The sequence below is a fragment of the Hyaena hyaena genome, unplaced genomic scaffold (genome assembly GCF_003009895.1).
Source record: "Hyaena hyaena isolate Hyena2069 unplaced genomic scaffold, ASM300989v1 scaffold_382, whole genome shotgun sequence".
NCBI lineage: Eukaryota > Metazoa > Chordata > Mammalia > Carnivora > Hyaenidae > Hyaena > Hyaena hyaena.
The window spans coordinates 410538-423578 of record NW_024081015.1 but is presented as its reverse complement, the minus strand read 5'-3'; the positions used below and the strand labels follow the sequence as shown (position 1 = coordinate 423578).

The 13041-nt window shown below is 33.5% G+C and overlaps 1 protein-coding gene across 11 annotated transcripts in view; it reads right to left on the bottom strand.

Moving 5' to 3' along the window:
• Positions 1-13041, bottom strand: part of DLG1 (discs large MAGUK scaffold protein 1) — a 289163-nt gene that overhangs the window by 35222 nt on the left and 240900 nt on the right. For all 11 annotated transcript variants that reach the window (XM_039250830.1, XM_039250829.1, XM_039250838.1 and 8 more), the window contains 2 exons: positions 8129-8243; positions 2684-2860 (listed from right to left, as the gene is read on the bottom strand). In XM_039250830.1, coding sequence (XP_039106761.1) covers positions 2684-2860; positions 8129-8243 — 292 coding nt within the window. The remainder of the gene's footprint in view (positions 1-2683; positions 2861-8128; positions 8244-13041) is intronic.

The window sequence follows — 13041 nt, the reverse complement described above, 5'->3', positions numbered from 1 at the left end:
TGGGTTTTTTATTATAATTTAAATATTAGCTACGCATGGGGCGTACATATATGCCAAAAATTAAGCATGAGAGAGAGAGCAAATATGGCAAAGTGGTAACAATTGGTAAAAGTAGGTGAAGAATATGTGTATTTCTTGTACTATTCTATTTCTATTTCTAGTGTTCTTGTACTATTCTTCTGCTTGTACTTATTTTTCTGTAGCTCTGAAATTTTTATAAAAAAATGGGAAATACAAAAATAAAATTTAGCTTTATATACATGTGTACATATATAAAGAAACCAATTAGAGTATGCAAGAACTTTAAAGTTTACAACTCAAATGGCTTTAAAGAACTTTGGAAGGATAAACAAAGACCTGGTAACCTTACTTATCCTTAGTTATCCCTCTAAAGGTGAAATGGGTGCTGTGGGAACAAGCTTAAGATAAGGAAGCCTATATAGCTTTTAGATCTTTTGAATTCTGAACCTTGTTAAAGTGTTAACTATTCAAAATAAGCAAGCCAACAAAACTACATTAAAACAAATGTTCTATGTAGATTGTAATACCAATATGAACCTTGTAAAATTTCAAAAAGCTTTTATAAATCCTCAATTTCAACATAGCAATTATGTTAGTATATAGCAGAAAAACTTACCAAAACAGGTTGTGAATAAATACATTTTCTTCATTATCTAGGTATATAGTTTTAGCATGGATACAGAAGAACCTTAGCAGTCAAGGATTTAAAACTTGTTTTTACTGTGCTAAAACAAGCCATTAGCTTAACTAATTATAATTTGCCTAGGTACTTACTGAGGGCACCGCAAAACTAACATTTAGTGAGTAAATGTTTACAACTCAAATGGCTTTGTTTTCTCAATATTATCTTGTTCACTAAATAGTTGACTGATTTGAATTGTGCTTATTTGTAAATACTACTTCTGAAAGAAACCTAAGAACTGTAGTAACAATTCCTTGTGCTATTATTAGAAATAAAGAGGTCTAACAACACATAGTTCTGTTTAAGAAAACAGAAGTTTTTAATACATTCAAGAACAAAATGGCATAATTAGTTGTGGTTTTATACTATAGCTTATGAAAGAAAAATTTTATTTGATAATGTTGTTTATAAATCTGCAAATTTAGAGAGGTCTTAAGATAAATCTCTTATTATCACTTTTGACTTAAAATCTCAACTCAAACTGAGCCTGGGTGGCTCAGTCGATTAAGCATCCGACTCTTGATTTTGGCTTAAGTTATGATCTCATGGTTCATGAGATAGAGCCCTGTGTCAGATTCTGCACTGACAGTGCAGTGCCTGCTTGGGATTCTCTTTCTCCCTCTCTCTGCCCCTCCCTGACTTGCTCTGTCTCTCAAAAATAAATGAATAAACTTGTAAAAACAAACAAATTCCACAAAACTCAACTTTATAGAATTTTTGTACAAAATGAAAAGAATCTCTTTCCATCAAAGCCAGTGTTTTCTTATTCGTTGCAGGCACACATAAAGCCTATGCGAGATAATGAGGTGTGAAGGATAAGACAATTTTTAGGAACTCTGACTTTGATATTTAAGATGTGAGATTTTTACTGACTCAACAAGGCACAGAGGAAACATTTCTGAATTTAAAGCAGACTATGTTCTATTCTAGGAGAAAAGTTATGCTGAGGGCTGCATTGCTAAAAGAGGAGTTGCCTCTTTATAAGACTAGCCAAATAGTTGGAGCTTGCTAAATATATGGATCTAGCTTAGAACAGTTATAAATCCCAAAACCACAACTATAAATCTAGGTAATATTTTAATATTCCTATTCTTCAACTTCTACTAGCAGTTATATAAACATATACAGGTAGAGTTCTATAAATAGGTACATGATTTGGTATACTTGTCAATTATAGAGACTCTTAACAAAATAAGTATCAATCCAACTCATTAGTCAGAAAAGAACAAGTGTATTCCATTATAAGTTTGACCTGAGGTGAATTAACTAGCTACAGTAAACATTAATGTCTCATTACCGATTTTTGCTGGCTATCTTAAAACTTAAAAAAGCTTTTAGGCAATGACTTGTACGAATGAGATCTCACAAATATGCTATTTTGGGTAAATTACAAAGTGACATTTTAATACCCTTTCTCACAAAAGTAGGGGCATTCAGCAGCATTTCATAGAACTTAGAGAGGATTCCCTATACTGGATCATCCTATCCATCTCTACTTGACTACTTTTCCAGTAGATGGTAAGTATTAATCACTATTAGGTTAAAAGCAAAGAGGAAAGACGAGTAAAAGTATCAATACTTTTAAATCAATCAAGAAAAAAGTGTGAAGCAAATAACAAGATAGTTCTAAAAACTTCACATTTATTTACACTTCCGTTTTTTAAGTCTAAAGGAGGCAATTCATACAATCAAAAATCCTTAAAGTTTAAGGTTCCATCACCACCTACATGAGAAAACTACAAAGGCTTTTAAATCTCTCTCCCTCCAGTGGTAATAGATACATGCAAAGTTATTTAAAAACCTTTGTAGGCATCATATTCTTTAATTATGTCACTGGTTACAATATAAGGTGAACAAAATTAAATGGCTGTGAAACACAATGTGGAAAACCAAGCATCTTGGTAAAAGAATTTAAAGAATCAACAATTATTTATGTCGCCGTACTCTGTAGTGGTAAGACTGTACCAGACTTATATTTACCTGCGTTTACTGGGAATTACTCCAACTTCGTCACTCTCCCCATCGGGTGTAACCTGCCTGGCTTGCCACCATTCATCATCAGAAGCATTAATAACATGGAGGATATCTCCAAATTTGAAGTTCAATCCCTGACTGGGAAGGCCACTGTCTTTAGTCTTGTCATAATCAAAAAGGGCTCTAGATTAAGAAGAAAAACAAGTCCATGATTATTTGTTATCATGATATTCATACCAATATTAAATGAACACAGGATTCTGAAAGTGTATAATAATATTCAGGTAAATAATTAAACAACATACCATGATAGGCAAAACAATGCCAAGCTCAAGTCTGCACTACATTAAGACAGAAAAAAAAAGAAACAGTAAAACTGAATTATGGTAACAGTTTTCTAAAATTATTTCTTTCAATATTGGATGAGAAATTTTTAAAAATGTTTTAGTGTAATCCAATGGCAACCTACATTGAATTCTAAAATGAAGACAAACCTAGACAGTTGCTCTAAATTAATAAATAAAAAGTAAATATTGAGAGATACTCTTCTCTTTATTCTGGCTACACACACTTGGGAAAACAAACTCCCTGACAGATTTGATTCATTAGTTGTAGACTGTAAGACTGGAACAGACTGACTACTGTGTCAGTTAATTATTCTTCTGTTTGCTCACAGAACTAGAGTCAAGAGAATTTTCTGAGTCAATGAAAAAAATTAACTGTAGAGGGCTTTAACACCCACCAAATATTTTGGAAAAAATGTTGTATTAATATAGTAATTACAAAATGTTAAGAATCTTTTAAAATTTGATAAAAAGAAAATATTGTGTTCCATTAATGAATATACTATACTTAAATTCTTTAATTATTATCTTTTAATTTTTAAAATAAATTCTTAATTTTTTATTTAATAATTTTTATTTTATTTTAAATATTTTTAAGTATTTAAAAAATAATTTTTAAAATAAAATAAAAAAATAAATTTAAAATACTTAAATTCTTACCCAAAGTAGTTCTCTCAAGAGTAAAGAATCCCAGCAATTACATTTTTAATACAATTTATGTATTCTTTTGTTCTAATTTGGCAACTGGAAATTAGGATATAAATCATATTCCTTTCTATGTTACCCAACTTTTTAAACCTCTCTTTTTAAAAAGTTTTTATTTAAATTCCAGTTAATAAGCAATGTAATATTAATTTTGGGTGTATAATATACTCATTCACTACTTCCATACATCACCTGGTGCTCATCACAAGGGCGCTCCGTGATCCTCATCACCTACCTGACCCATCCTCCCACCCACCTCCCTTCTGTCAGTTTGTTCTATATAGTTAAGAGTCTGTTTCTTGGTTTGTCTCTCTCCCTCTTTTCTCCTCACTATGTTTGTTTTATTTTGTGAATTCCACATGTGAGTGAAATCATATGGAATCTTTCTCTATTTCACTTAGCATAATAACTCTTTAGCTCCATCATGCTGCTGCAAAAGGCAAGATTTCATTCTTTTTTTTATGGCTGAGTAATATTCCATTGTATGTATATGTGTGTGTATATATATGTATGTGTATATATATACACATACACCCCCCCCCCCAACAACTTCACTATCTATTCTTCAGTCGATGGACACTTGGGCTGTTTTCCTGATTTGGCTACTGCAGATAATGCTGCTATAAACATAGTGGGGCATGTATCCCTCTGAATTAGTATTTTTGTATTCTTCAGACAAGTACCTAGTAGTGCTACTGCTGGATCTTAGGGTAGACCTATTTATTATTGCAGATTGGAGGAAGCTTAAATGGGGTGTCTGAAGAGAGGGATACTGAAATAAGGTTTACTCTACAAGATCCTAGAAATGCTCAGAAAGTGGAAGTGTACAGAATTCAGATAGGCAGAGGTAAGTTACAGCAGTGAGAACAAAAGAACTGGTGAAAACACTTCATATAGCACTTAGAACCTCTAGGTCTCTTCTCCTATTCCCAAACCCATAGAAGACAAGAGGTTTAGTTTCTTTTTCTTTTTAAAATGTTTTATTTTTCTGAGAGAGAGAGACACACACACAGCATGAGCAGGGGAGGGTCAGAGAGAGAGGGAGACACAGAATCTGAAGCAGGCTCCAGGCTCTGAGCTAGCTGTCAGCACAGAGCCCGATGTGGGGCTCGAACCCAGGAACTGTGAGATCATGACTTGAGTCGAAGTCAGACGCTCAACCGACTGAGCTACCCAGGTGTTCTAAGAGGTTTAGTTTCTAAAGAAATTGAATTTGGTAAGTTCTATAATCTGGAACTTGGTAGGGAGCTTGGTGCTGGGCTAAAAACAGATTAAAAAATAATCTGCACACTAAAAATGCAAATTCTAGCAACCTGGTTTATACTTCAGACAAGAGATTAAGGATTCTTTTCTAGAGATATTTAATGACCCCAAACAATGACCTGGGGTGGGAAAGGGCAATGAACAAAGCCAAGTATTTTCTAGTTAAATCCAGCTAGCTTCATTCTCTATTCATAAGAATAGAGAATAAGGATCACTAAATATTTAAAGATCATCTCACATATAAAAAATAAGAAAACAGGCAAACTAGAGAAAAAAGAATATAGAGAAAGCAGAGAATTCAAGAAGCAGAAGAAAACATTAGAGAAAATCAGAAGATATTAGGTCCATGAAGTAAGATGACAAAAAAAGGATCAAATAAGAGGCTTTTAGAAGATAAAATATGATACCCTCCTCCATACCCCAAATACTCTATGGAGGAGAAGGTCAAGTAAAGTCATTTTCAGACATGCTAACACTAAAAAATATCCCCCATACACACTTTTTTAAAGAACTTATTGGGGAATGTGCTTTAGTAAAAGAAAAGTAAATTGACAAAGAAAATGCGGCACTGAAACAACAGACTGTGACAGAGCAGAGTGCTAAAAGGCATAGGACAGGGGTGTCTGGGGGCCTCAGCTGATTAAGCATATGACTCTTAATCAGCTCAGCCCATGATCTCATGGTTTTGTGAGACCAAGCCCTGCACTAGGCTCTCCTTCTAGAGAGATTCTCTCTCTTTCTCTCTCTCCCCTTCCCTTCTTCCCTCCTTCCCTCCTCCACTCATGCTGTCTCTTTCAAAATAAATTAAAAAACTAAAAAAAAAAAAAAAAAAAAAAAGAATAGGACAGCAGCAAAGGCAAGTCCCATATGAGACCTATACAACAAGTCTATAAAGCAACTAGTCCAGACTGGAGCAGAACGATAGAAAAAATCTAAGTGATAAGATCATATGTACAACTACATTTCATCAAGTGAAAAATTCTAGAGTCTACTGTAAGATAAAGAAAGATACTTACTAACAAGTACACAAACAATTACGCAAATAAAAATGAGATGATTATTATGCCTAGGAAAAATGAAGGCTGCAGAAGAAAGAAAGGATGGTTATAATATACTACTTGAGTGAGTAATGACAGATACTATATAGTCACATGACTAAATGCTATTAATTTTATTAACAGTGGTGGCACTGTGTTTGAGTGATAAAGGAAGAGGAATGGTTTGGTATGAAAAAGAAAGTTATGTACAATGATAAATTGGAAAACAGCAGTATATGCACATTATTTAGAAATTTGGAGGTAAAGACAAGGGACTTTTCTAAGAAAATGGAGGATGACTGTTTTTAGAGAATGAAACTGAGGACTGCTGGGAGATGATAATTGTTTTTCATTCTTATTTTTTAAAATGTTTATTTTTCAGAGGAGAGAGACAGAGCATGAGTGGGGTAAGGGCAGAGAGAAAGACACAGAATCTGAAGCAGGCTCCAGGCTCTGAGCTATCCGCACAGGCCTGTGAACCTGGGGCTCAAACCCATGAACCACGAGATCATGATCTGAGTCAAAGTCAGATGCTTAACTGACTGAGCCACGCAAGAGCCCACATTACATTTTTTGATAGTATATAACTTGCAAGAAAAAAAAGTACTTCTTTAAAAAATAACAAAATGTAAAGAGGACTCAGGAAAGGTACCTGAAACAAATGTAATCTAATGTCTTGATTTTTATGCCTTTGTAAGTTTTTTATAAATCACTATTAAAGGCAACATATAATTGTATTAAAATTAGAAAATATAGGTAAGCAAGAAGAAAATGAAAAAAGGAGAGTGAACAAATCTGTTTTTCCTTTTTCTGTAGATATCAGTATCACATAAAACACTTGGGAACAAAGAATTTAATAAATAAATAAAATTTAATACATAATTTATATAAATAATTAAATAATAAATTTAAATAAAATTTAAGAATTAGTGGAAGGAGAGAAAAATATGATAGACTAAGGATTCCCAGAACATTGGTAGGGCAGGAAGAATGAAAGGGGTAGGAAAAGAATAAGCGAAGAAAGTGAGAACAGTTTCTTTTTACTATGCATCACAGAATACAATTTGAGACAATGAGTCATATCATATAAACAAGTATAGAGTATATGCTTGTTTGTATAGATGTTTTTATACACATACACAAACATATATGGGATACATGTCTAGTTTATATAAGATACATCATCTCTCATCAGAAGAATAAATAAAACATACTAGGAAATATTCCTCAGTAAGGTCAGAAGAAATGAACAAATTAATGAAGAATGGTACAGATTACCTGTAGTCATCAACTGAAGTTAAAATAATAGTACAATAAAGTGCTGAGTAAAGGCTCTGATAAAGAGAATATACAGAATACAAAGAGGTCATCTGTATAAGTCTTACTAGCCAGTGAAATAAAAAAGAACAATTTAAATACTAATGGTATCTATTTAATATTATTCGATTTATACTGCCATATTAATTATAGAAAAATATCATGCTTGTCTTCTTCCAAGTGTTTAAAAAATACATGTAGAAATTTCCTGAATCTGTGTTCTTTACTGAGGCTATTCACAATTTAAGCTATTATTTATATCTGCTTCCTGTGCTATTATGGAAATTACCACAGTAATTAAATGTTAGAGAACGTTTTATTATAAAGAACGTAAGTAACTATGTGTTGGATGATATGACATACCAAGCTACTATATAGTCACTCAGAAAAATAGCTTAAAAATTTTTTCCCCATATTTATTCTTTCTTTATCTGCCACCATTATTCAAGGGGTTGTACAACTTTCATTAATGCAATTATAGTAACATTCCAATTCTTGAAAGACACATGTCAAGATATCAATCCTAAAATAACATTTCTTTGGTTTATAATATATTTTTCTTTTCTTTCTCTTTTTTTAAAAAATTTATTTTTAAGAAGTATCTATATCCAACATGGGGCTTGAACTCACAGTCCCAAGAGTCATATGCTCTACTTGACTGAGCCAGCCAGGTACCCCTGCAATATATTCTTCTACAGTAAAACTCACTAAGTCATAGTAAAAAATGTGAAGGACTCTGCACGCATAAATAAAGATTGCCATAATTAGAAGTAAAAAGAATTTACCTGACATAGAGGGACCGCTTCTGGCTAGTTCGAAGAGAACCTGATCCTGAACTAATGCTACTATTCATCATCTGCTCCCGTAAGTCATGTATTTTGGCTTCAAAACGACTGTATTCTGATGGGGAAGAAAATAAATTTATACTTTACACTGTAAAAAAATAAGTTACTTCAAGATAAAGTATTAAATACATTAGCTAGCTTATAATTCATTATATAGGTTTAGATCCTTAAAAGAGTAATCTATAAGATTATGGCCAAAATGCAAATGTCAAAAAAACCAACAATTTTCTAAATGTACCACAAATTAGACTGGCTGAATTAGAATTTTATCATATGCTATTTTAAAGTTCATAGTACATTTAATCAATTAAAAGAGAACTTTCATGTATCAAATACTGGTATCAATCTCACATTACTGTCTAACTGTATATTTTAAAAATTAAAATTCAGAATTTATTCTAAATTTCTATACCTAAAAGAAGAATCCTATAATGATTTATACTAGACACTTTGTTTACTGATTTTTTTCACCTCCAGGAAATCAGTTACATTTACGTGCTTAAATACAGAATAGTCAATAATACGGCAAAAGTCAACAATATAGGAAAAATATGCCTTAAAAACTGATAAGTTAAATTTACTTCAACTCATTTTATAATTTGTGAATTTTCAAAATGCCAGAATAAGATACAAAGAAATTTGAATAAATGTTTTAAGATCATTGTTATATAAAATAAGTATGATTTCAAAGATGAATTATTTTAAACTATATCATATAGTAAAAACTACTACATCTATTAAAACCTTAAGCACTTTTTGAAATGTACTGCAATTACACATTTATTCACCTTAATATCTTTTTCTCTATTACCAACTATGTTATAGAAATTAGGTTAGATCTCTTCAGATTTTCTTACAAAACTAGTCTTATAGCAAGAGCAAACTCCCACTTGCTTGGGAGTTTGTATAGTTTTAAGGACATACAGTAAGAGCGAACATGATTATTGTGGAGTTGTTCTTCTTGTTACCATAGACACCAAGTTTGTTTTATGGATGCTAAGATTAACTGAAGCAACAATTCATAAAAAAACTCAAAAGCACTTTTAAAAGCTCAAATTAGTAAGTAATAAAATGTTCTTTTATTATCCTTTAAAAATATAATAGAAAATTTAAAATACAAATGTTAGTAGACAGTAATAATGCATCCATTACAACTTAACAACTAACAGTTCATGGCCTGGGGCACCTGGGTGGCTCAGTTGGTTAAGCACCCAACTCTTAATTTTTGGCTCAGGTCATTACTCCAGAGACTTGTGGGACTGAGCCCTGTGAGTGGTCCATGCTGGGCATGGAGCCTGCTTAAGATTCTCTCTCTCACTCTAAAGAAAACAAACAAATAAAAACAACTCATGGCAAACTTTTATTTGCATAGGCACAGCTAAAATACAGATAGACTGATGGACGGAGATACACTGTTTCCTCTTGTTTTTTGCAAGTTTTATTTAAGTAAGTTCCACATCCAACGTGAGGCTCAAACTCATGATGCTGGTATCAAGAATCACATGCTTCTTTGAGCCCATCAGGCAGTCCTATACTGGTTCATCTAATTAAAAATTAAAACCATTAGGTTTGTAATTACTCTCTTCTTATATCTGTATGTGTTTTGCATAAGAAGAATCCTAGTTGTCGAGACACTGGGAATAACAGAATTAGAGTACCGCATGGAGACTTTTTAATTCTTTCCAATATTAACATTCACAACAGCCTTGACATAACACCACCAAAAACTAAGACCAAAACATCATTACTGAAGAGCTAACTACTTTCCCTACTTCTTTTTAACCTTAAAACATGGTCTAGTAGGGATGGATACATATGCACACACATGCACGTGCGCGCGCGCGCGCGCGCGCACACACACACACACACACACACACAGTTTAACTGCTGTTTTAAAGTTACTTGGAGTAGTTCCTCCCTAGGTGTTAATGTTGCCAACTATCCAGTTGGCTCATTTGTTATACACTCAAGTTCATTTGTTCTTTTTTATTGTCAATTTCAACATTTAGGGGTGGTTTTTAAGATTTTCATTTTTTAAAACAGGTAGGTACAATAGTTCCAAGGTCATATCTATAAAACAAAGATATTAAAAAAGAAGTCTAGCTTCTAGCCCTCTTTCCTACCCTAAATTATGTTAAATATTTATATATGAATATATATGTATAAATGATCATTATATATAAATGACTAGTATAAAAATAATATATAAACATTTATATATAAACATATATAAACATTTAAAGAAAGGTTTATTCTTCCATTTTTAATAAATAGAAGCAGATACACATATATATGTAAACACATTAACATATATTTATTCTAGAGTATTTTAATATATATAATGCATAATGATGTATACATTATGTATATATATTCACACATATATGTATTGTCCCTTTTTAGAAATTTATTTATTTTTAGGGGCATGCAAGTGAGCAAGAGGCAGAGAGAGAGAGAGAGAGAGAGAGAGAGGGGCTCGCCTGAAGCAGGGCTTGAGCTCACCTGAGCCGAGGTCAGATGCTTAATGACTGAGTCACCCAGGCGCTCTATTTATTTATCTTTAAAAGATGTTTATTTATTGGGGTGCCTAGGTGGCTTAGTTGGTTAAGCCACTGACTCTTGGTTTGGGCTCAAGTCAGGATCTCAGAATTTCGTGAGTTTGAGCCCTGCCATTAGGCTGAGCACAGCTCAGAGGCTGCTTGCGATTTTCTCTCTCTGCCCCTCCCCTGCTCATGCTGTCTCTGTCTCTCTCAAAATAGATGAAAATTTATTTTAATAAATATGACATGCACACATGAATGGGGGGAGGGGGAGGGGCAGAGAGAGGGACAGCATCCCAAGCAGGCTCTGTGATGTCAGCATTGAGCCTAACACAGGGCTCCATCTCATGAACCATGACATGAGATCATCACCTGAGCTAAAATCAAGAGTCAGACATTGGGGCACCTGGGTGGTGACTCAGTTGGTTAAGTGATTTCAGATCAGGTTATGATTTCATGGTTTGTGAGTTCAAGCCCAGAGTCGGGCTCTGTGCTGACAGCTAGCTCAGAGCCTGGAGCCTGCTTCAGATTCTGTGTCTCCTTCTCTCTCTGCCCCTCCACTGCTTGTGCTCGGTCTCTCTCTGTCTCTCAAAAGTAAATAATTGTTGAAAGAAAAAAAGTCAGACATTTAACTGACTGAGCCATCCAGGCACCCAATGTATTGTTCCTTTCTTAAACATACACATCGCTCCCTTGCTTATTTTACTTAACAGTAAGTATAGTAATAGTCTTATTATAGTAACAGTAACATTATATAGTAGCAGAGACAGATGTCCTTCATTCTTTTTTTAATAGCTACATAGTTCTTTTGTTTTTAACCTTTATCTCTTTTTAGGACAAAATACTATAAAGAGTTACATTCTGCTTTATCAGCAAATCTAAAAATTGCTTTCTTTGAACAACTAAGGTAACTTTTGATATGACTGAAGTTGTTTGATCTCAGTTCTATTCATACTACACTTTATATATATGCAAGCCTTTTGTATGAATAGTTGTGTCAGGGCATATTTTCCAAAGATACATGCTTGTATCCCACATGTTCTTGTACTGTGAACTTGCCATTCCCCCATCAAGTGGGCAGACTCTAATCACCCTCTCCTTGAATTTGGGCTGGTCTTACAACTCACAAGCAAGCAAATATGGTAGAAATGATTATATGTGACTTTCAAAGTTAGATTAGAAGACGCTATGAAACTTTTGCCTGTTTCTTTAGGGATGCTTGTTCTGGGGGAAGTCAGATACCATGTAAGAAGTCTGACAACCCTCTAAGTACCATGCTGCAGAGGTCTTGTGATAGTGTTCTGAGCCCTAACTTCCAGCTAGTATCACCAAGGCAGAAGACAAGGGGAGTAAAGCCATTTTGGTCCTATTAAGTGACCTTAGCCTATGCCACAAAGACCATCCAGACAAAATCCTGCCTTAATTCCTAATCTACAGAATCCATAAAATGGTTACTGTTTCAATCCACTAAGCTTTGGAGTAGTTATGAAGCAACAGTAACTGGAACACACTCCTGTGCAGTCTATTTTATTTGTTCACACACACACACACACACACGGGACAAGTGTCCCTAAATTTGAAAGTTCACATGAAATTCCTAACACAAAGAATAAATTTTATATACTTTCAAAAATAAATATATAAATATAAAATTAGGACAGTTTATTCTTTTGTTCTAATGATAACCTTCTGTTTGGCTTTTGTCCCCTCTACCATGAGCAAACATTATCCTTTTATATCCACTTTAAAACATTAAAGCAATCACAAAGCTTATTCTATTTTCAAAGCATCTTCAAATTCTCCATTTTCTGATAATTATACTTTATCCAAATTGTCAGAGCATACAGTCTTTTCAATTTATACACTCTCCCCTTACAACTATCTTAATTAATTGCGAGCACCAGTCTTTATGTGAGTAAAGACTGACATCATTTTGGGTGTCTGAATTTTGTTCTCTCTTCTCAGAGAGTGTTTATATGAACAGTATCACCAGAATACATTTGACTGTAGCCTTTATATGTGAAAGTCTATTTGATTCAGTTTCTTTCTTTGATTCTTTGAGAATGTTGACTCCACTGTCTCCTATGAACCATTGCTAATGAAGTTCTAATGAGTACCTTATTTTCTTTCATTTGAAGGGCTTTTTTTTTTCTTTTTTTGGCCTGGAATTCAAGTGAATTTTTCTTTTTCCTTTCTAAATTTATTTATTTTGAGAGAGAGAAAGAGGGAGTGTGTGCAGGAACAGGGAAGGGGCAGAGAGGGAGGGGGAGAGAGAATCCCATGCAGGTTTCTCTCTGTCAGCACGGAGCCCAA